Source organism: Eleutherodactylus coqui, unplaced genomic scaffold, assembly GCF_035609145.1.
Source record: "Eleutherodactylus coqui strain aEleCoq1 unplaced genomic scaffold, aEleCoq1.hap1 HAP1_SCAFFOLD_85, whole genome shotgun sequence".
NCBI classification, from domain to species: Eukaryota; Metazoa; Chordata; class Amphibia; order Anura; family Eleutherodactylidae; genus Eleutherodactylus; species Eleutherodactylus coqui.
This window is the reverse complement of record NW_027102173.1, coordinates 380839-403643: the sequence shown is the minus strand read 5'-3', so window position 1 is coordinate 403643 and position 22805 is coordinate 380839. Positions and strand designations below refer to the sequence as shown.

At 47.7% G+C, this 22805-nt stretch overlaps 1 protein-coding gene across 2 annotated transcripts in view; it reads right to left on the bottom strand.

Moving 5' to 3' along the window:
• The window catches only part of CCDC9B (coiled-coil domain containing 9B), a 91535-nt gene that overhangs the window by 5649 nt on the left and 63081 nt on the right, over window positions 1-22805 (bottom strand). The window contains exons 10-12 of one of the 2 annotated variants that reach the window (XM_066588770.1): window positions 6147-6197; window positions 4752-4851; window positions 2021-2078 (exon numbers count right to left, since the gene is read on the bottom strand). In XM_066588770.1, the coding sequence (XP_066444867.1) occupies window positions 2021-2078; window positions 4752-4851; window positions 6147-6197 (209 nt within the window). The remainder of the gene's footprint in view (window positions 1-2020; window positions 2079-4751; window positions 4852-6146; window positions 6198-22805) is intronic. The other variant, XM_066588771.1, reaches the window with a different exon arrangement.

The following is a 22805-nucleotide window of genomic DNA, read 5'->3' as shown; positions in this document are numbered from 1 at the left end:
CTCTATATTGCAGTCACTTCCATGCAGTGCAGCCCCCTGTCAGATGCTTATCAGACACCATTTTGAGAGTGAGATTTAATACTTTTACTCTAAATCAATCATTGATGCATCAGCACAGCATTAGCTAGGGGGCTATACCATCTCTGACTGCTGGGGGGTTGAGTTTAACTATCATTATCTTTTATATTCTTCTAAATAAGCTACAAAGTATGTAATCAGGAGGATGAGCTGTGATCGCCTCTATTATAACTGTGTGACAGGAGCTGTGTGGTCATCATCAGTAACAGAAATGTCTTTATCCTCCTTTAGAAAATGGGGAAACAATACTGGTAATCCGGCGCCGCTCTCCAATGAATTTCAACAGGCAGTGGGATAAGATTTATCCAACTTCTCTTTTTATTGCGTCAAATACAATCAGCAGATATGTGGTTTTAATTGACACAATAAAAAGAGAAGTTGAATAAATCTTATCCCACTGCCTGTTGAAATTCATTGGAGAACAGCGCCGGATCACCAGTATTGTTTTTCAATTTGCTCTATTTTGTTCACCAGTTTATAGCTCGTTCTGGTTGGCAGTGCCTTCTAGTGAAATTAAAGGGGTTGTCCCGCGGCAGCAAGTGGGTCTATACACTTCTGTATGGCCATATTAATGCACTTTGTAATGTACATTGTGCATTAATTATGAGCCATACAGAAGTTATAAAAAGTTTTATACTTACCTGCTCCGTTGCTGGCGTCCTCGTCTCCATGGTGCCGACTAATTTTCGCCCTCCGATGGCCAAATTAGCCGCGCTTGCGCAGTCCGGGTCTTCTGCAGTCTTCTATGGAGCCGCTCGTGCAGAATGCAGGCTCCGTGTAGCTCCGCCCCGTCACGTGCCGATTCCAGCCAATCAGGAGGCTGGAATCGGCAATGGACCGCACAGAAGAGCTGCGGTCCACGGAGACAGAGGATCCCGGCGGCCATCTTCAGCGGTAAGTATTGAAGTCACCGGAGCGCGGGGATTAAGGTAAGCGCTCCGGTAAGCTTTCTTTACCTCCCTGCATCGGGGTTGTCTCGCGCCGACCGGGGGGGGGGGGGGGGTTGAAAAAAAAAAAAAAAACGTTTCGGCGCGGGACAACCCCTTTAACTTTCACACAAATCCACCCCCCCCCCTTTTCCTTCAGTTCCTTGAGGCTTCTGGTCCCCGGACATCTTATTGGGCTCCGGACCCTCATACACACCAGGTTTGCTCTACCCCTTTTCTATCTCTCTACCCTCCTCTAGGGAGTTTCTGTGGTAGGATTCATGCAACAACATCACACAGTTTGAGTAATTCACTACAAACATATAAACTTTATTAGATCTGAGCTGGTCTGAGGTCGTATGACCATCTCAGGAGGCGTTATGAGGGACTTAAAGGAATATGCCAAGCACAGTGCCGTACAATATATAGTTGCTGTGTTCAGTATTGCAACTCATTCATGTTCACTTCATTGGGACTGAGCTGCAAAAAATGTCATGTGACCTATGGATGTGATATTACAGGCCAATAAATAGGTCAGTACACTTGTCCGTGTGCCATGGTCCCTTCAAAGAGCTAATAGGTCTGATTGCTAGAAGAGGGACTCCAACTGATCTGACATTGATGATTAATCCTAAGGATAGGTCATCATTAGCAGATCTTCAGGGACCCAACTTCTGACATCCTGACCAATCAGCCGTTTTAAGTGCCAAGGCACTTTGGCAAGCACTGGGACCTCTTCTTTGGCTTGTGACAGATTCCTTAAGTTCACCCAGGAAGCTGCTACTCGGTGAGCACATCGGACCAACCTATTTATTCCATGCACGTGCCCACACACTGTCCTCAATATTACAAGGTGAGTAAATCTTTGGATGAATTTACTACACGACTGAGTAATTTTCCTGTTCCATTCATACTCCAAAATGAAATCCAGTGAACCTCTTCATCATCTCTATTTACAACTTGACTTCCCTTGACTGTGAAGAATTCCTTTATAATACTGAAATAATGGGACTTACCTGTTCAGGAAAGTCCTCTGGCAAATAATAAAAACCTTCATGTTCTATGATATACCATCTACAAGCAAATAATAAAACAAGTGTGTTAGTCATGTGTCCTCTTGGTGTTACGAAGTTTACCAAAGTCTTGCCTATCATCCAAGCATTCTGCCATATAAGAAAACCATTATATTGTATATATACAAGGTTGGACTTCGGAACTGCAGGCAATCTTCTACCCAATGAGCTTCAGATGAAGTTGTCTTCTCTTGAATCTCATGGGCCAGGTTGTGTCAGGTCCCTGCTCCTTCCTCTGCACCTTTTAGCACTAGGTCATCCTGACACTAATCTAGTTCTCCTGCCCCCTTCCGTCATGCTCATCCTTTAAAGGCCATTCCAATTTATCCATTTATAGATATTGCCACTAAACCTTTGCTGTCTTCAATCCACTGATTACCTCTACATTGAAGCACTTATAGGTAAGAATGTTTGCCCATTACTCTCATCATAGCCCAGTACCTAAATAATTGTCACCAGCTCAAAAAAATCGTCCATTTGTGAACTGTGTGAAAAATGGTGCAACACCCCAAAGGGATCCTCTTCAGGTATAATGATCCTATTCAGCGTATCAGCTTAACCACTGGAGATGAGAAACCATTCTGCCAGCCTGGAAAACCACTAATCCAGTAGGGTGTGAGCGTGCTAGACCCCCAGGGCAGGTAAAGACAAAAATCCCTCAGCTTTGATGCAGATGTAATGGAGAGAAAAAGCAATAGGCTCATTCAAGGCTTGACCTGACTTCTCAAGATTACAATAATCAAGCCTCTTGGCTAAATGGGCACATCAAAACTTTATTCCAATTCATAAATGTGCCCAGTCCAGCGTGTATCTGATAAAGGGGCACATGCCCTAAAACTTTATATTTGCTTGCATTAATAAAGGGAGAGTCAAATTGGTTATACAATTCTTTCCTCAATGAGTCTACTCAACATACCACTTGCCCTAACTTGTATTAAACTAGAATTAGGGAGGCTGTGGTCCATATATAGAATCAAATTTTGGAAACTGGCTCTATAAAAATTTGTATTCCCACATGAACTTTATAAATGAGCATTCCACAGGCTCCGGCATGTCAAGCTAAAAAAAAAATATAGGTTTTATTTTTAACCCATGTGAAACAAAACTATCCCCCTCAATTTACAGCACTGAGTGCACTTCTCAGCGGGGCAGAGAATTTTTGTGCGTTCGTTGAGCTCTGGAAAAAGAAAGAATTAAGTGATAATAAGTGCAGTGTTTAGAAATTGTTCTTTGAATAGAGACTAGCAGAACGGCACTTGTTTGTTGCTTTCATAGCATTTACACCCCAAGGAATGCAAAAATGTCCCACTGAGACCCAAAGACTTCTATTGTTAGCTCCACAAGGCAGTGTGCGGTATGAAACATATTGCTAATTATCTGGGAAGAAAGAGCAGAGAATTGTACTTTATTCTGAACACCGTAATTGGATTGTACAGTTCTGAACTGAATTCAATTTGTTAGTTTTCAAACTAAAATGGTGCTTTCTTAGGTTATAGCTACTGTAGATGGCCACATACGGCAAGACACAAGTCCCAGTAAACTCTTGATTTCCAATATGGAAAAAATAAGTTGCAGATGATTACTGTAAAAACTTTGACACAAAAACGTGTCTCAAAGTAGATCTAAACTAATACAGTAGCTGTTGTTTTAACCATTTATGACCAAAGTGTTCAGTCCTGAATGACCAGAAGCTTTTTAGTGGTTTTATGCATGTAGTATTTTAATGACCTTATTTTTTTCCCGGGCTACTAAAATGATTGCTGTGTTTTTTTTCCTTCAACATATCTAGATATCTTTATGCATTAAGTCGGGATGGACCCTCTGACTATTTATGGATCAGCCCTCTCCACGCTTCTTTCAGTTCGATCATTTGCATGTTGGTGTTGTCTTTCATAGTATCAAACCAGTGCGTGCTTTGGCAGCCCGGTCTTCTTTTGCCGCTGACTGCTCCAAGTATTATCGATGTTTCTAATGAATTAGCTTGCATTATGTGTTCAAAGTATGGCAGTCTCTGTTTCGTAATTATGCCCTCCAATGAAAACTTTGGTTTGATGCGGACTAGGACTATTTTGTACGTAATCTTGGCGGTCCAAGGAATTTGTAGGAGTTTCTTTCAGCGCTAATGTTTGTAGGCATCAATTTTCCTCTTGTCCGTTTTCCTCAGTGTCCAGCCCAGTCATCTAGTCATGACAATTCGGCCCTTGTCAAAGTTACTCAGGACTTTACACTTGCCCATTTTTTTTTTTATTTCCAACACATCAACTTCAAGAACTGACTGGTTATATCCCAAACCTTAACAGATACCATCGTCACAAGATAATGTTCTCATATAACGTCACTTGTTCATGGTCCTGTAGTTTTGTGAGTAAAATGGCTGTTTACTGGTAAAATCATGCCAGCCATTGGCAATCAAAAGTTTGACAAAAGCATCCAACTAAATAAACTCCAAGTCTGCAAGGATTTTCCACTATTCTAGACTTCAAGAGATTAGAAAACGGCACATCAAAATCTATAGGACAGTAATGGGTACGCTCTGTATCATGTCCAGCAGTCACTGTGCATGGAGGGGGAAGAGATGCTGAGCTGTCCTTATTTATTATTATCAATGGCGTCATCCCTATGCCATATTGTATGATATTGTAACATATCTAAGATGTATTAATTGATCGTTTACCTTTGGGCTCTACCAGTAAGACGATCTTTTCCCTTTGCTCTGCTGCTCATGGTATTCATGATTCTGAGGGTCTTTTCGTTAGAGATCTGTTTTCCTGCACCTGCAAGGATTGGTACAACATTGTTTATAATAGATTTAGGCTGCTTTCACATCTGTGTCAGGGGTTCTATTTTCTTGCACCATTTGGAAAGCAGGATAGGGGAATCCTTTGGCCGAAAGGGATCCATCTTATGACGTAACTAAACCGTGCCAAACTGACCGCATTGACGTTAATGGGGTCCGTTTGGTTACTGCTTAGTTATCCAGCATTTTACGGAATGAAAAGGCAGTGCTTTTGCTTCCGGTATTTTGTGGCACATCTGCGATGTAACCTTCAAGCGGAAATTCCAGCGCAGATGTGAAAGTGGCCTAAATCATTGATAAACCTTTTAATATGATACTCTTCTAGCAAATGCTTTATCTTCAACTACAGTATAATATTTAGTGTAAATGTTGTAAAATGTGATACCAGTTCACATGTAGTATAATAATATACTGCGAATTTAAAGCAACCATGCAGTCAGGAGCTGAAAATTGAAATGTAAGTCAGTAACTACAGGGGCTGATTACCTGCTATTTATTTTTCCTCAACTCTATTAGACCAGAATGGTGATCTGTGACTATAGTTTACATACAGTGCCTAATTAGAAGTAGTCTGGGACACACACCCTGCTCATAATTGGTTCAGGCTGCAGAGAAGGCAGACAGGTGTGTGTCTCAGACTACTTTAGATTACATAATATATCTAAACTATAGTTACAGATCACAGCTCTGTCCTATTAGAGCTGAGCTAAAAAGCAGCCAAAGAGCATGATCTGAGGAACAATGCAAACAAGTAATCATTCCCCATATAGTATAATTCACAAACCAATTTTAAGCTCATACCGGTGAGTTACTTTTAAGAGATTGTAAGCAATGATAAATGGGTTTAAACTGTAAAACGTTGCAAACGCATGCATTTCCGAGCAGCTAGAATTGAGGTGGTGGCAACTCAATGACTTATTCTTAAAAAGAACTAGCAAGATTTATTAAACATGGTGCAAAGGAAATGTTGGGTAGATGTCTATAGCAACCAATCAGATTGCAACTAACCTTGAAAAAAGGCCTCTACAAAATGATAGCAGGAATCTGATTGGTAGATATGGTCTACTGCACCATGTTTCCTTTTGTACCAGTTCTGCTAAATCTCCCCATTGAGTCCAGTTTGCTCCCATTGGTATCACATTGACAAAATATGATTGCTTGAGTGTCATACATGTGCCAGATATGTGCTCCCACTTTCTTATTTCTATGCTGTCCGTTTGAAACAATTTTGAAATAGAAATGTGAGATGTTCACCACTATTAAGACAATCACCTTTATTTTCAGCCACATTGTCTCTGATGTGCAGTTTTCTTCCCCAGTCTTCTAAAAGGCAAAAATAAATAATAAAAAAAAAAATAGAATTGTGCAAACTTTTCATCAAGGTCAAAATCATACAGTACACTTTTAAAATTTACTCGGATTAGGTATGATGGGGTCTACAGCTAAATTGCATTTTTGGTTTATTTTTCGTACGTTATAATTACTTATCAGCCCCAAATTCTTACTTCCTTGAGTTGCCTAGCTCCAAACACAAACATTTTCAAATAGGCCACTCTGTCTCTAGGCATAACTACACTAGCACTGTCTTGCCCACTTTAATCTTCTTCTGCACTGTGAGTCAGGGTGATAAATCTAGGATACAGAGGGAAGGAGGAGGAAAACCGGAGGACTGTGGCGCTGCTGTGAAGGGAAGACTAAACTGGATGAAGAAGAGTCCTTTATTAGGATGATGCTGAAACAGCGTTTATATTTTAATAAAAATCCTAGGAAATGCGTCATCCTAATATAGGACTCTTCTTCATCCCATTTGGTCTTCCCTTTGCAGCAGTGCCATGGTCATACTCTTTTCCTCTTCCTTCTCTTGGTTTGCCTGGGGTTGGATACTCCATTTTCCCTGGATGGGCTGCAGATGTATACATTGTCCTCATAAGGGGTTGTGCCGTCAGCGCAACCCATACAGGTGAATGCTGTATCCTTTTATTTCTTGCCTGTGATCCGCTGATCTATGGAGCGCTTTTTTGTTTTTTATGATCCGGGATATGCTTCCAGACTACACAGCCACAAATGTTGATCCTGCCCTTCATTCCTGAGGTCCTGCAAAAAAGAGATCTAAAGGATTTTTTTGGCTTGCTCCCTCCATAGTATGGCACCTTCTAGGCATGCACAGCATAGTGTCACTATTCAACATGACCTTCCGTTGGATGCTGATTGAATAAATTATTGATCAATTGATTGCAATCAGGCTGTGTTCCCAAATGGCATCTGATTTTCACTTCCATCATGTTTCTATGACATTTTCTAAGCATTTTTGATGTGCATGTTAATTGCGTTTTTCTGCGAAATGCCATGGTTTTGTGATGTTGTTTCTTAAGGATTGGCTTGTACAAGTGAAGCAGATGATTCTGTTTGCTTGGAAAACACCAAGGAGATGCTGTAAAACAGTGATTTAGCTGCCAAGTGGGAAGACAGCTTTAAGCCTCTAGCACACTGCATGTTTGGGCTGGTACTGTATGTATTAATCCATTGCATGGCTCCATTACAGACTATGAGGCTATATATATGGTCGTTTTTTTTTACACCCACCTATGGTCCACGTGCAAAAACTTGAGGCATGTCCTTTTCATCTCTGTTTTACGAACGAGAAATAGGACATGCCAATGCATATTATGGTGCAGAGTCCATGTACTAATAGCAGCACATCGACAGGTGTTTTGTGCTGTCCGATGCAAGTGTACCGGAGTTATTTGGGTGAAACTCGCAGTACAGCAAGTATGCACCTAGCCTTAGATTGATTTCTTCACAGATTTGTTATGAGAAAATAAATATTTTTCCTCTGACTTCACTGTACTGCTCTAAATTGGTTATGAGAAGTGCATGCATGCTGATATAGCCAGGGACACACATCTGTGTCAAAGGCAATATAAATCTTGTTTATTAATAACATCATGGTACAAATATACCCAAAATGATGCAGCAATAGAAATACACGCCGCCCCAAAGTAATAAGAACTTATGATTGGCTTAGTTTGTAATTACTGATGTATGTTAACGCGTTAAGGTGTATGTTACTACTAAACACGTGATTTCTTATAAACAAAACTAGAATAGACTTATTAATATCACTGCTTGGCCTGAGGAATGCAAAGGTAGGGGGTATGAGCAGCTCCCCCTTATGAGCTGTGGGGGTCCCAGGGCTTCTTGTGAGAAAGACCTGTGGGAGAGCAATGTTAGGCCTGAGAACTGTGTGTGGGAGATACAGCATAAGAATCTAATACATACTAGTGTATAACATGAACAAGTTATCCACTTAGCTGCTAGCTATTTACTACCGTAAGGCCGCCTGCAGACGAGCGGGTCGGATCCGGCAGCGAGAAATCTCGCCGCGTGATCCGACCCCAGAGCCTGCAGGGACGAGCGCGTACTCACCCGCGCCTGGCGGCCCCGGCTCTTTGATGTGCCGGCTGCCGCGCAGCCGGCGCATGCGCAGACCGGAGCCGGCGGCCAGGTGAGTGCGTGCCCCGCAGAAAATTAGAACATGCCGCGGTTTGTTTGCCGCGCGAGATTTCGCGCGGCCAAACCGCGGCCATCTGCATAGGAGTGCGTATTGTAATGCACTGCTATGCAGACTTTCAGCGGCGGAAATCCCGCGGGAAATCCCGCGGCGGGATTTCCGCTCGTCTGCAGGCGGCCTAAGAAGGTAGATATACTAAGATATATGCATATTAGCCTAGGCTGATGTGAGAAACATATAAAAAATATATATATATACACAATAGTGAAACTTGTCACCGAAAGGACCAAAAATAATAAAAATTAGCTTTTATTGATTTTTAAATAATAAAAAGGCTTCCTTATATTTTCTCATATGTGCTAAAAGTCACACAATAATTAAAAACAGTAGGGCTTAGATATATAGATGAATACTGCTCTGTCCCAACAATCTAGGTGCATTGGCCGGGAATTGAAACCAGGCCTCCCGCGTGGCAGGCGAGAATTCTACCACTTCTACCACTTTTGTATTCCCTGATGTCTTTTTCTATCCAGGGTTACTCAGATTTCTATTTGTCAATGACTTGCGCCACCAGATGTTTATTAAAGTGTGGTGAAGCACTCACTGTCAGTGACCTTGAACACTTTTAGTTCTCTATCACAGGGTAGGCCTGATGTCCTCTGATTAGTCACGGTACAGTGATGTCTGTTAATTTACAGTCAGTAATATTGTACCTGACACACACATTTACTAGTACTGTCGTCCCATTTATAACAGTTGCTCATTAATATTGCTTGGGTCGTATTTGTTCTTATTATTTCTAGAACAATATCGCGGTGATTGATTTATATAGAAATCACCCCGATATGTCACCATTAGGTGTTAAGTCCGGAGTATGTTTTTGTATAACGCAGACCCAAGCTTATATTGGCTTGATACTCTATGGTATTCCCTTATGCCTATGACTGATCGCATGAGCCATTCATTTCTTATGGCTCATGTGATAATATACCAAGGTTAATTGCAACCAGACGACAGTTTCAGTGATTATCAAGGATAGAGATAAGTTGTTCCAAATAATAGTGTGTTTTCAATATGTTCTCTCTCCTACTTATACATAGGCTCTATTCCGGAGAGATGATGCTCCCACTTGTATAAGTGATTATTACAGGTAGAACATATATAAGATGAATAAAGACAGTGGCTGCATTAAATGGAACAGCTGCAGTATTCATCTATGAGCTACTCATGAGATCTCTGCTCATTTTACATCCTGACAGCCTGAGAGGCGTAATATTCCGCTGTGAAGCCCGTCACGGCGCCCCCCAGAGCCCCTATACTTACCTGCGGGAGATAGCGTGAAATCGCTTCCCCGCCCACCACCGCCGCGTCACCGCTCGTCACCGCTCGTCACCGCCCACCGCTCTCGCGTCACCAGCCGTGTCACGTGACGCGGCCGGACCGCGTCATTTGGCGTCATATGACGCTCGGCGGTGGGCGGGAAAGCGTTTTTTCACGCTATCTCCCGCTGGTTACAGCGGGAGATAGCGTGAATGGACGGCTTCCATTGACTGCAATGGAAGCCGTCAGTGCGTACAGCCCGTCCTCACCCGCAGAAAATAGAGCATGCTGCGGGTGAGGACGGGAGAAATCGCGGTGCGTAATTCCGCGGTGGAATTACGCATCGTGAGCATGGAGCTATTAGGTTCAATAGAACCTAATAGCTGCGTGCAACGCAGCGGATTTTCGCCGCGAATTACGCGGCGGAAATCCGTTCGTGGGAAGGAGGCCTAAGCCCTACTGTTTTTAATTATTGTGTGACTTTTAGCACATATGAGAAAATATAAGGACGCCTTTTTATTATTTAAAAATCAATAAAAGCTAAGTTTTGTTATTTTTGGTCCTTTCGGTGACAAGTTTCATTAAAGTTGAAAAAGGATTTCATTGCTACGGTGACAATATATACACAATAGAATGCATATCTTATTGCTATAACATATTGAATTCAGTCATCGCTACAAAGACCTGGGTGCACATATGAAAACTAGCAGGTTCTTGATGTTCCAGAATCTTATGTCTGCATTCAAGTAGCTAGGAACATCATCTCAGTGCATTGCAGTTGATCATCCCAAAAGATATTCCATGTTGATCCTGTATTAAATCTGCAGCAAAATTAGCAACTTAAGTCTCCCATTGATTTTAATAGGAATCCATGTTGTAGTCTATACAGAGTGCATATTTTTTTAAGCGCGTATTTTTACTCCACATCATGAACAAAAAGAACCGATATACCACTTCTTGACACGGAATCTGCATTGGTTTTAACGCATGCAGATTAACCACATTGAATGAGGCTAAAATCTAGGTACAGATGTAGTGGCAACTGATTTATTGTGTGTACCCACTCACACCATCCTTGAAGTATATATTTATGTCTATAAAATAAGTTACATACAGTGCTGATTCGGTGGTAGAACACACACCACCAATAGAGATGAGAGAACGTACTCGTCCGAGCTTGATGCTCGTTCGAGTATTAGCGTGTTCGAGATGCTGGTTACTAGAGGCGCGCATCACGCGATGTTCGAGTTACTTTCACTTTCATCTCTGAGACGTTAGCGCGCTTTTATGGCCAATAGAAAGACAGGGAAGGCATTACAACTTCTCCTGTGATGTTCCAGACCTATACCACCCCCCTGCAGTGAGTGGCTGGCGAGATCAGGTGTCACCCGAGTATATAATTCGGCCCCTCCCGTGGCTCGCCACAGTTGCATTCTGACATAGCTCAGGGAAAGTGCTGCTGATGCTGGAGCTGCTATAGGGAGAGTGTTAGGAGTGATTTTAGGCTTCAAGAACCCCAACGGTCCTTCTTAGGGCCACATCTGACCGTGTGCAGTACTGTTGAGGCTGCTTTTTGCAGTGTTGCACCTTTGGTTTTTTTTTTGTATATCGGCCGTGCAGAGCATTGCGTCCTCACTCTGCAGTAATTTTACATAGTATAGGGCCAGTAGTGCTGAGGCAGGGACAGTGAAAAACGTGAAAGACATATACTGTCTATATAGGCAGTGGGCTTTTCCCAAAAAATTTGGGCTAAAAATATCTATTTGGGCTGCCTGTGACCGTCCTGACTGTACTGCGTCTCTGCTGGGGGTAGTAGTCCTAATGAATACGCAGCCAGCTAAGTGTTACAGCAGGCTTGCGCAAAATTCTTTCCTGGCTCTGCGTTGCCCGTTACATCATTGCTGTCATCCTGTCCAGAGGGAAACAGTCTGCACTACAGTAATTTTACATAGTATAGGGCCGGTAGTGCTGAGGCAGGGACAGTGAAAAACGTGAAAGACATATACTGTCTATATAGGCAGTGGGCTTTTCCCAAAAAATTTGGGACAAACAAATATATTTGGGCTGCCTGTGACCGTCCTGACTGTACTGCGTCTCTGCTGGGGGTAGTAGTCCTAACTAATACGCAGCCAGCTAAGTGTTACAGCAGGCTTGCGCAAAATTCTCTCCTGGCTCTGCGTTGCCCGTTACATCATTGCTGTCATCCTGTCCAGAGGGAAACAGTCTGCAGTAATTTTACATAGTATAGGGCCAGTAGTGCTGAGGCAGGGACAGTGAAAAACGTGAAAGACATATACTGTCTATATAGGCAGTGGGCTTTTCCAAAAAAATTTGGGACAAAAAATATATTTGGGCTGCCAGTGACCGTCCTGACTGTACTGCGTCTCTGCTGGGGGTAGTAGTCCTAATTAATACGCAGCCAACTAAGTGTTACAGTAGGCTTGCGCAAAATTCTTTCCTGGCTCTGCATTGCCCGTTACATCATTGCTGTCATCCTGTCCAGAGGGAAACAGTCTGCAGTAATTTTACATAGTATAGGGCCAGTAGTGCTGAGGCAGGGACAGTGAAAAACAGGAAAGACGTATACTGTCTATATAGGTAGTGGGCTTTTCCAAAAAAATTTGGGACAAAAAAATATATTTGGGCTGCCTGTGACCGTCCTGACTGTACTGCGTCTCTGCTGGTGGTAGTAGTCGTAATTAATACGCAGCCAGCTAAGTGTTACAGCAGGCTTGCGCAAAATTCTTTCCTGGCTCTGCATTGCCCATTACATCATTGCTGTCATCCTGTTCAGAGGGAAACAGTCTGCACTGCAGTAATTTTACATAGTATAGGGCCAGTAGTGCTGAGGCAGGGACAGTGAAAAACGTGAAAGACATATACTGTCTATATAGGCAGTGGGCCTTTCCAAAAACATTTGGGACAAAAAAATATATTTGGGCTACCTGTGACCGTCCTGACTGTACTGCGTCTCTGTTGGGGGTAGTAGTCCTAATTAATACGCAGCCAGCTAAGTGTTACAGCGGGCTTGCGCAAAATTCTTTCCTGGCTCTGCTGTGCGTTCTGTAAGCTAAGTCAGCCTCCAACCACAGGCCAATAAGCGGCACATTTAATTACAGCGTTCTGTTTCTGCACTACTGGTAATACACCATGCTGAGGGGTAGGGGTAGGCCTAGAGGACGTGGACGCGGGCGAGGACGCGGAGGCCCAAGTCAGGGTGTGGGCACAGGCCGAGCTCCTGATCCAGGTGTATCGCAGCCGACTGCTGCGGGATTAGGAGAAAGGCACGTTTCTGGCGTCCCCACATTCATCTCACAATTAATGGGTCCACGCGGTAGACCTTTAGTAGAAAATGACAAGCGTGAGCAGGTCCTGTCGTGGATGGCAGAAAGTGCATCCAGCAATCTATCGACCACCCAGAGTTCTGCGCCGTCCACTGCTGCAACTCTGAATCCTCTGGCTGCTGCGCCTCCTTCCTCCCAGCCTCCTCACTCCATTACAATGACACATTCTGAGGAGCAGGCAGACTCCCAGGAACTGTTCCCGGGCCCCTGCCCAGAATGGGCAGCAATGGTTCCTCTCCCACCGGAGGAGTTTGTCGTGACCGATGCCCAACCTTTGGAAAGTTCCAGGGGTCCGGGGGATGAGGCTAGGGACTTCCGGCAACTGTCTCAAGAGCTTTCAGTGGGTGAGGAGGACGATGACGATGAGACACAGTTGTCTATCACTCAGGTAGTAGTAATTGGAGTAAGTCCGAGGAAGGAGCGCACAGAGGACTCGGAGGAAGAGCAGCAGGACGATGAGGTGACTGACCCCACCTGGTTTGCTAAGCCTACTGAGGACAGGTCTTCAGAGGGAGAGGCAAGTGCAGCAGCAGGGCAGGTTGGAAGAGCCAGTGCGGTGGCCAGGGGTAGAGGCAGGGCCAGACCGAATAATCCACCAACTGTTTCCCAAAGCGCCCCCTCGCGCCATGCCCCCCTGCAGAGGCCGAGGTGCTCAAAGGTCTGGCAGTTTTTCACTGAGAGTGCAGACGACCGACGAACAGTGGTGTAAAACCTTTGTCACGCCAAGATCAGCCGGGGAGCCACCACCAGCAGCCTCACCACCACCAGCATGCGCAGACATATGATGGCCAAGCACCCCACAAGTAGTCGCCACTACTTTTCCCGATGTGCCGTCCCAGCCCTGCACGACCACGTCTCCCGCAACATTGTACACGCCCTCACCAACGCGGTTACTGCAAAGGTCCACTTAACAACAGACACGTGGACAAGCACAGGCAGGCAGGGCCACTATATCTCCCTGACGGCACATTGGGTGAATTTAGTGGAGGCTGGGACAGAGTCAGAGCCTGGGACCACTCACGTCCTACCCACCCCCAGAATTGCGGGCCCCAGCTCGGTGGTGGTATCTGCGGCGGTGTATGCTTCCTCCACTAAACCACCCAACTCCTCCTACGCAACCCCTGTCTTGCAATCTAGATGTGTCAGCAGCAGCACGTCTCCAGCAGTCGGTGTCGCGTGGCGTGGCAGCACAGCGGTGGGCAAGCGTCAGCAGGCCGTGCTGAAACTACTCAGCTTAGGAGAGAAGAGGCACACGGCCCACGAACTGCTGCAGGGTCTGACAGAGCAGACCGACCGCTGGCTTGCGCCGCTGAGCCTCCAACCGGGCATGGTCGTGTGTGACAACGGCCGTAAGCTGGTGGCGGCTCTGCAGCTCAGCAGCCTCACGCACGTGCCATGCCTGGCCCACGTCTTTAATTTGGTGGTTCAGTGCTTTCTGAAAAGCTACCCACGCTTGTCAGACCTGCTCGGAAAGGTGCGCCGGCTCTGCGCACATTTCCGCAAGTCCCACACGGACGCTGCCACCCTGCGCACCCTGCAACATCGGTTTCATCTGCCAGTGCACCGACTGCTGTGCGACGTGCCCACACAGTGGAACTCTACGCTCCACATGTTGGCCAGGCTCTATGAGCAGCATAGAGCTATAGTGGAATACCAACTCCAACATGGGTGGCGCAGTGGGAGTCAGCCTCCTCAATTCTTTACAGAAGAGTGGGCCTGGTTGGCAGACATCTGCCAGGTCCTTAGAAACTTTGAGGAGTCTACCCAGATGGTGAGCGGCGATGCTGCAATCATTAGCTTCACCATTCCTCTGCTATGCCTCTTGAGAAGTTCCCTGCAAAGCATAAAGGCAGATGCTTTGTACTTGGAAACGGAGGCGGGGAAGACAGTATGTCGCTGGATAGTCAGAGCACCCTCCTGTCTATATCTCAGCGTGTTGAGGAGGAGGAGGTAGAGAAGCATGAGGAGGAGGGGGAAGAGACAGCTTGGCCCACTGCTGAGGGTACCCATGCTGCTTGCCTGTCATCCTTTCAGCGTGTATGGCCTGAGGAGGAGGATCCTGAAAGTGATCTTCCTAGTGAGGACAGCCATGTGCTGCGTACAGGTACCCTGGCACACATGGCTGACTTCATGTTAGGATGCCTTTCTCGTGCCCCCCGCGTTACACGCATTCTGGCCACTGCGGATTACTGGGTGTACACACTGCTCGACCCACGGTATAAAGGAGAACCTTTCCACTCTCATACCCGAAGAGGAAAGGGGTTCGAGAGTGATGCTATACCACAGGACCCTGGCGGACAAGCTGATGGTAAAATTCCCATCCGACAGTGCTAGTGACAGAAGGCGCAGTTCCGAGGGCCAGGTAGCAGGGCAGGCGCGGAGATCAGGCAGCATGTACAGCACAGGCAGGGGAACACTCTCTAAGGCCTTTGCCAGCTTTCTGGCTCCCCAGCAAGACTGTCACCGCTCCCCAGTCAAGGCTGAGTCTGCGGGTGCACTGTAAAAGGATGGTGAGGGAGTACGTAGCCGATCGCACGACCGTCCTCTGTGACGCCTCTGCCCCCTACAACTACTGGGTGTCGAAGCTGGACACGTGGCCTGAACTCGCGCTGTATGCCCTGGAGGTGTTTGCTTGTCCTGCGGCTAGCGTCTTGTCAGAGAGGGTGTTTAGTGCGGCTGGGGGAATCATCACGGATAAGCGTACCCGCCTGTCAACCGACAGTGCCGACAGGCTTACACTCATAAAGATGAACAAAGCCTGGATTTTCCCAGACTTTTCTTCTCCACCAGCGGACAGCAGCGATACCTAAACAATACGTAGGCTGCACCCGCGGATGGAAGCATCGTTCTCTATCACCATAAAAAACGGGGACCTTTTGGCTTCATCAATCTGTGTATTATATTCATCCTCCTCCTCCTGCTCCTCCTCCTGAAACCTCACGTAATCACGCCGAACGGGCAATTTTTCTTAGGCCCACAAGGCTCAGTCATATAATTTTTGTAAACAATTTTTATACGTTTCAATGCTCATTAAAGCGTTGAAACTTGCACCCGAACCAATTTTTATTTTAACTGGGCTGCCTCCAGGCCTAGTTACAAATTAAGCCACATTAACGAAAGCAATTAATGGGTTTCACCTGCCCTCTTGGTTGGGCATGGGCAATTTTTCTGAGGTACATTAGTACTGTTGATACAGCAATTTTTGTGGGCCCTCGCCTACAGTGTAATCTAATTAATTTTTTGCCCACCTGCATTAAAGCTGACGTTACATCAGCTGTGCTGGGCACTGCAATGGGATATATTTATGTACCACCGATGGCTTCCTGGCACCCACCCATGCTGTCGGTCCACACGGAGTTGTAACTGCATGTGTCCACTTCTAAAGAACCCCAGTCTGACTGGGGCATGCAGTGTGGGCCGAAGCCCACCTGCATTTAACATGACATTACCTCAGCTGTGATGGGCAATGCAATGGGATATATTTATGTACCGCCGGTGGGTTCCAGGGAGCCACCCATGCTGTGGGTCCACAGGGAGTTGTAACTGCATGTGTCTACTTCTAAAGAACCCCAGTCTGACTGGGGCATGCAGTGTGGGCCGAAGCCCACCTGTATTTAACATGACATTACCTCAGCTGTGATGGGCAATGCAATGGGATATATTTATGTACCGCCGGTGGGTTCCAGGGAGCCACCCATGCTGTGGGTCCACAGGGAGTTGTAACTGCATGTGTCTACTTCTAAAGAACCCCAGTCTGACTGGGGCATGCAGTGTGGGCCGAAGCCCACCTGCATTAAACATGACATTACCTCAGCTGTGATGGGCAATGCAATGGGATATAGTTTCTGTGTCGTTCCCATCACTTTCTTGAATTGCCCAGATTTTCACAAATGGAAACCTTAGCGAGCATCGGCGATATACAAAAATGCTCGGGTCACCCATTGACTTCAATGGGGTTTGTTACTCAAAACGAACCCTCGAGCATCGCGAAAATTTCATCCCGAGTAACGAGCACCCGAGCATTTTGGTGCTCGCTCATCTCTAACCACAAACAATAAAAGGATAACGTACAAACTTTGCAGCAGAGGTGCCAAACAGCACTTTCAACTCAAATGTGAACGTAGCCTAAGGAAAAGATTTTCCCTGATTACTTCAGAACTGGTCCAAAGTTAATGTTTTTGAATAGTGAACTATTAGCACTATTGGGCAATTATTTTGCTACTTTATTACATTGTACGTTGCTCAATATACAGTATAATTTATGTATATGTTGTGTGTGTAAAACTTTGCAAGCCGCAAAGTGATTAACGAGGCGGCGTAGGACTGGGGGCAGGGGGGTGAGGGGTTTAGTCAATTAGCGAGCAAAGGTAGTGGGGTGGGAGGAGTTAGAACAGGAAGTAGTAAGGAGAAGAGCGGGAAAAGCCACAAACGACCGAGGAGTGGAAGAAGAAGGACGTAGGAGGAGAGCAGACGAGCGGAAGAAAGATAGAAGCAGAAAAGACAAAGAACGAAAAAGCAAGTCGGGGAGCGCAGAAGACAGGAGTCGGGCAAGAGAGAAGCCATCAGCTGACAAGCTTGAAGAGTCGGGTGGAAGACAGTAACAGCGGAGGAAGAAGAAAGAAAATGGACGACTTACGTGCCATGATCCAAGAAGCAGTGATGCAAGACGGCACCGGATGGCTTGAAGAGGTGCTGGCAAGCTGCAGGACGACCGCCGGAGCCAGAGAACCAGCCGGAGAAGAAGGACAGCAGCGGAGATCGGGAGAGGAGCCAGCCTGCATGCAAGAACCGCCGCAAGGAAGACCGCAGCAGAGACCTGGAAAGGAGCCAGCCAGCACGCAAGATACACCACGAGGAAGACCGCAGCAGAGACCGAGAAAGGGGCCAGCCAGCACGCAAGATACACCGCCTGGGAGACCGCAGCGGAGATCGGGACAGGAGCCAGTCAGCCCGCAAGAGGCACCGCGAGGGAGACCACGCCGGCGAAAGCAGCCCCCGGCGAGGCTCAGTCCGAGCCCCGCGCCGAAGAGGGGAGGAGGAAGAGCCAGCCAGGGCAGCGCAGGCACCAGGAAGGACGGAGGAGCTAACCGGAAGTCGGCGCCGGCACTGAGAGGTACGGCGGGAGGACCGGCATCGGAGGCTCAGAGGACTGTGCCAGCGGAGGGTCCGGAGCTCGTAGGACGGCGCTCGGGAGTGACAGCGGGCGCCGAACGGAGTCAACATCGCGCAGCCGGGCGCAGGATGAGCGGAGGAGTCCGAGGTGAGCTGAGTGCAAGCAGCGGAGAGGAGCTGGGGAGCGCGCGGTCCGGCCGCACGTCCCCGCAAGATGGCGGCACAGCGCACGTGGCGGCACAGGCAGCGCCGAGGGCGCGAAAAAGAAGAAGCCCGGTGGGCAGGGGGGGGAGGGGGTGGGGGGAGAGTGAGAGAGAGGGGGAGCAGGGAAAGCTGGGGCCCACGCAACCCCCCCCTGACACACAGCCCGGGTAGCACCAGCGGGTCCAGCAGTAGCAGGGAGGGGGGAGGCAGGTCACGCTACCCTGCAGTGCCAGTACAGGGCGCAGGGTCAGCACATCACAGGGAAGGAAACAGGCCAGGTAGGACCCCACATAGCCCTCAGGGGGGAGCGGGGAGGGTACTTTTAGACACATGGCCTAGCCAACAACCCCCCCCTCCCCGGTACATGGACACATTCCAGGCCTGCCACCCCCACCAACAACAACTCCCACCCTCCTATACGCTGTACCAGCGCCCACCAGCCCAGACCAACGAATATAGACAGTGCTACGTGAACCCCCACTACATTCCCCCTCCAGCAGACCCCTCAGTTTACCTTCCCACACATAGCCAGGTCCCACGCCGGAGTTCTAAGAAGCAGGGCCAAGGCGCTAGGCAGAGGCAGAAAGAGCGAGCCAGACAGGAGAGGCAGGATAGAGAGTTCCAGGCGCAGCTAGAGAAGGCCAGCGTGGTGCGTAGGGCCAGCAGCAGGCCGCGCGAGTCAAGCGACGAAGTGCCTAGCAGTGACCAGGACGAGTATTGCGTGCGAAGGGAGCAGCCACGGAGGGCGGACCCGCAGTCATCCCTTTATCGGAAGGTCCGGGAACGCAGGAGGTGGCAAGAGCTTGCGCAGGATCGGTCAGGGCCGGACCAGCCTGGCACGTCCCAATCGGATGACACGAGGAGGGTTCGGCAATCGAATGGTCGGCAGTCCGCGTACGAAGTAGGACGGAACCAAGGGAGCGGTACAGCGAGGGCGTCACCCTTGGCAACGCCGGAGGTCCGTCCAGGCGGTGAGTCTACCTTATACAATGTCCTTAAAAGTGTGTCGGATCCCGCAGCGGGTGCGGAAAAAGATGATTTGGTGTCGGTTCTGAGGTCGCTGTTGAGCAAGGTTGATTCAGAAAAGGGGCTTTCAGTGTCCTGTGTGGCTCCAGGGGGCGCAGGCCCGCCTGCGGGTAATATTGGTGCTTGCTCAGCAGCGGGCACAGAAAGTGTTCCAACGGATAGTTTACAATATGCTGATTCGTTGTTTTGTGGTGTTGCCCCTTTGGGGGTGGGTCTGCCCGATGATGTAGTGGAAAAGATTAAAAATGGCTTGTATATTGATATATGGTCTTTGCTTTCTTCGGACCACGTCATGGTTGACAAGGAGCGGTCGGCAGAGCGAGGTGCTGACAAAAAACCGAAGATTGCAAAAACTTTTGGTAATTGGTTGCAGGCTTTTGTGATTTTGGTTCATGTAACGTGCCAGTTTCAGCCGCGCAAAGCGACGGAGATGATGGTATATCTAAATACCATTTATAGCGCGTATCGGTTGCACGGAGGTGCAGCATGGTGGCGCTACGACGAAGATTTTCGGCGTCGCGTGTCGGGAACGCATACGAGTTGGGCCTCTAAGGCCACGGATGTATGGATTCAGCTGATCCTAGCGCAGCGTCCAGCTAGGACTTCCTTTCCCGGGGGAGCCGCGGGAGGGGCATCTCAACCACCCGCGGCATCTCCAAGGCCGAATGGCTCCTGTTGGTTGTACAATGAGGGCCATTGTCGATTTTACGCAACCTGCAAATTCCGGCACGAGTGCTCGGTATGCGGGGGGCAGCATGCAGCGATCCGCTGTTTCAAGAAACAGAGGTCGGTACCCGCGGTGGGTAGCACCGGCGGAAATGCGAACTCCGGTGAGAAGCCAGTACCTGGATCCGTGGTTAAACATGTACCACAGGAAACAGGAAGCAGAAATCCTTAGGTTAGGATTTCGAGAAGGCTTTAGAATTCCGTACGCGCATCAGCCTGCCACTATGTTATGCCCCAATTTGAAATCGGCAAGGGACGATATCGAATTGGTAAAAGAGAAGGTTCAAAAGGAAGTGGAGTTGGGCCGGATGGCCGGCCCTTTCATTATCCCTCCTTTCGAGAACTTGCGAGTGTCTCCTTTGGGTCTGGTACCTAAGAAGGAAACCGGGAAGTTCCGACTGATACATCATTTATCGTTCCCAATAGGGGGATCGGTCAATGATGGCATCTCAAAAGAAGAAGCAGCAGTAGCCTACACGTCATTCGATTGTGCGGTTCGGCTGGTAAGGTCGGCGGGTAGATTTGCGCATTTGGCTAAAGCTGATATTGAATCAGCGTTCCGTTTGCTTCCGGTTCACCCGGAGTGCTTTCATCTTTTGGGTTGTAGAATCGAGGACCAGTTTTTCGTCGACATGTGCTTACCGATGGGATGCTCGATCTCATGCTATTTTTTTGAGTTATTTAGTTCCTTCCTTGAATGGATGTTAAAGTATGAGACGGGCATCACATCGGTGATCCATTATTTGGACGATTTTTTGTTCGTCGGCTCAGATACATCGGGTGATTGCGGTTTTCTAATGACAAATTTTAAGAGGTTAATGCGTTTGGCTGGGGTCCCATTGTCTGAGGAAAAGACAATGGGCCCAGTTACATGCCTAACGTTTTTAGGTATAGAAATTGATTCGGTGGATATGGTGTTCAGGTTGCCGGCGGATAAAGTGGCCAGGTTGCGGCAAACAGTGGGCGAAGTGGCTAAATGTAAAAAGGTGACGCTGCGGCAGGTGCAAGTTTTGTTGGGTCTTTTAAATTTCGCCTGCAAAGTGATTCCCATGGGGCGGCCGTTTGCCAGGAGACTGTCATTGCGAACCACATCATTTTATACGTGTGACGGCAGGAAGTAAGGCGGACTTGCATTTATGGACGGTTTTCCTGCATTCTTTCAACGGGCAGGTGGTATGCCCTAGGGAAGATGTGGAAGGAACTGAAATCAGTTTGTTTGCCGATGCAGCGGGTTCGGGCGGTTTTGGCGTGATCTTCAACAGCCATTGGTGCAGGGAGTCCTGGCCAAGGTCATGGAGAGAAAAACGGTGGACGAAGAACGTAACTCTGCTGGAATTTTTCCCGGTGGTGGTAGCAATTGAGTTATGGGGAGCAGAGTTACGAGATCGGAGAGTTTGTTTTTGGTCGGATAACGCGGCGGTCGTACAGACGATAAACAAACAATCGTCGGCCTCCCCGCCGGTTTTGGCTTTGTTGAGACACGTGGTGCTAAGATGCTTACAGGGCAATATGTATTTGCGTGCGAAGCATGTCCCGGGATATGACAACAGAGCAGCTGATGCACTCTCTCGTTCACAGATGGAGCTGTTCAGGGAACGGTACCCGCAGGCGGATGCCGAAGGGGTACGCTGCCCGCCTTCCTTATGGAATCTGGCAGAGGAGAGTTGTTGAAGCTGGTGGAGTCATCGGTGGCGGCTGCAACGTGGAAAAATTACAATTCAGTCTGGTTATTATGGTTGAAATTTGCAGGGGGAGCAGTGGTAGGAGGTGAAAGGGCAAAGTCAGCAACCTTGGATATGCTGACGGAGTTGCGGAAAAAGCGTTTGTCGGTGGGAGCAGCCAAAAAGCATCTAGCGGGAGTGGCGTTTTTGTTAAAATTACACGGTAGGATAGATGTTACTAAGGATTTCGTGTTCCAACAAATAATTCGCGGGTGGAAAAAAGAAAAGGTCCAGACGGATACACGCCGTCCAATCACGTTTCCAGTATTGACAAGCCTGTTGTCAGTTTTGGAGTCGGTCTGTGCGGACGAATACGAAACACTGTTGTTTAGAACGGCTTTTTCATTAGCATTTTTCGCGGCCTTACGTATCGGGGAGATGGTCCCGGCGAGTAAAGTCAAGTTGGGTGGCCTACGGGCCGCCGACGTGATAGCTACGGGAACAGCCATACGGATAGGTATAAGGAAGTCGAAAACGGATGTATACGGAAGAGGTGAATGGCTCACCATTAACCAATTAGGGGCAGGATGGTGCCCGGTTCAGGTCATCAGTGAGTTCTTAAAAAAGCGCCCACAGAGTGGGCAGTTTTTAGTACATTCCTCGGGTTCCCCACTCACGCGTTTCCAATTTTCGGCGGTTTTACGTTCGGCGTTAAAGAAGTGCGGTTTGGAGCCGGGGGAATTCGGGACGCATTCTTTTAGGATTGGGGCCGCTACGACAGCGGAAGCCCATGGTATGTCGGAGGACGGTTTAAAACGATTGGGGCGATGGAAATCGCAAGCGTACAAGTCGTATATACGACCGGATCGTACGGTAGATGTGGTTTTGGAATAGGACGGATGTGTACGAAAGACTTCGCGTTATGTAGGCGTTTTTTCTTGCAATTTGCGGGTATTTGCTATGTTTTTCTTGTTTCAGCGTCGGACCCATGGCATGTTTGGATCATCGGCCATTCGTTTATACATTG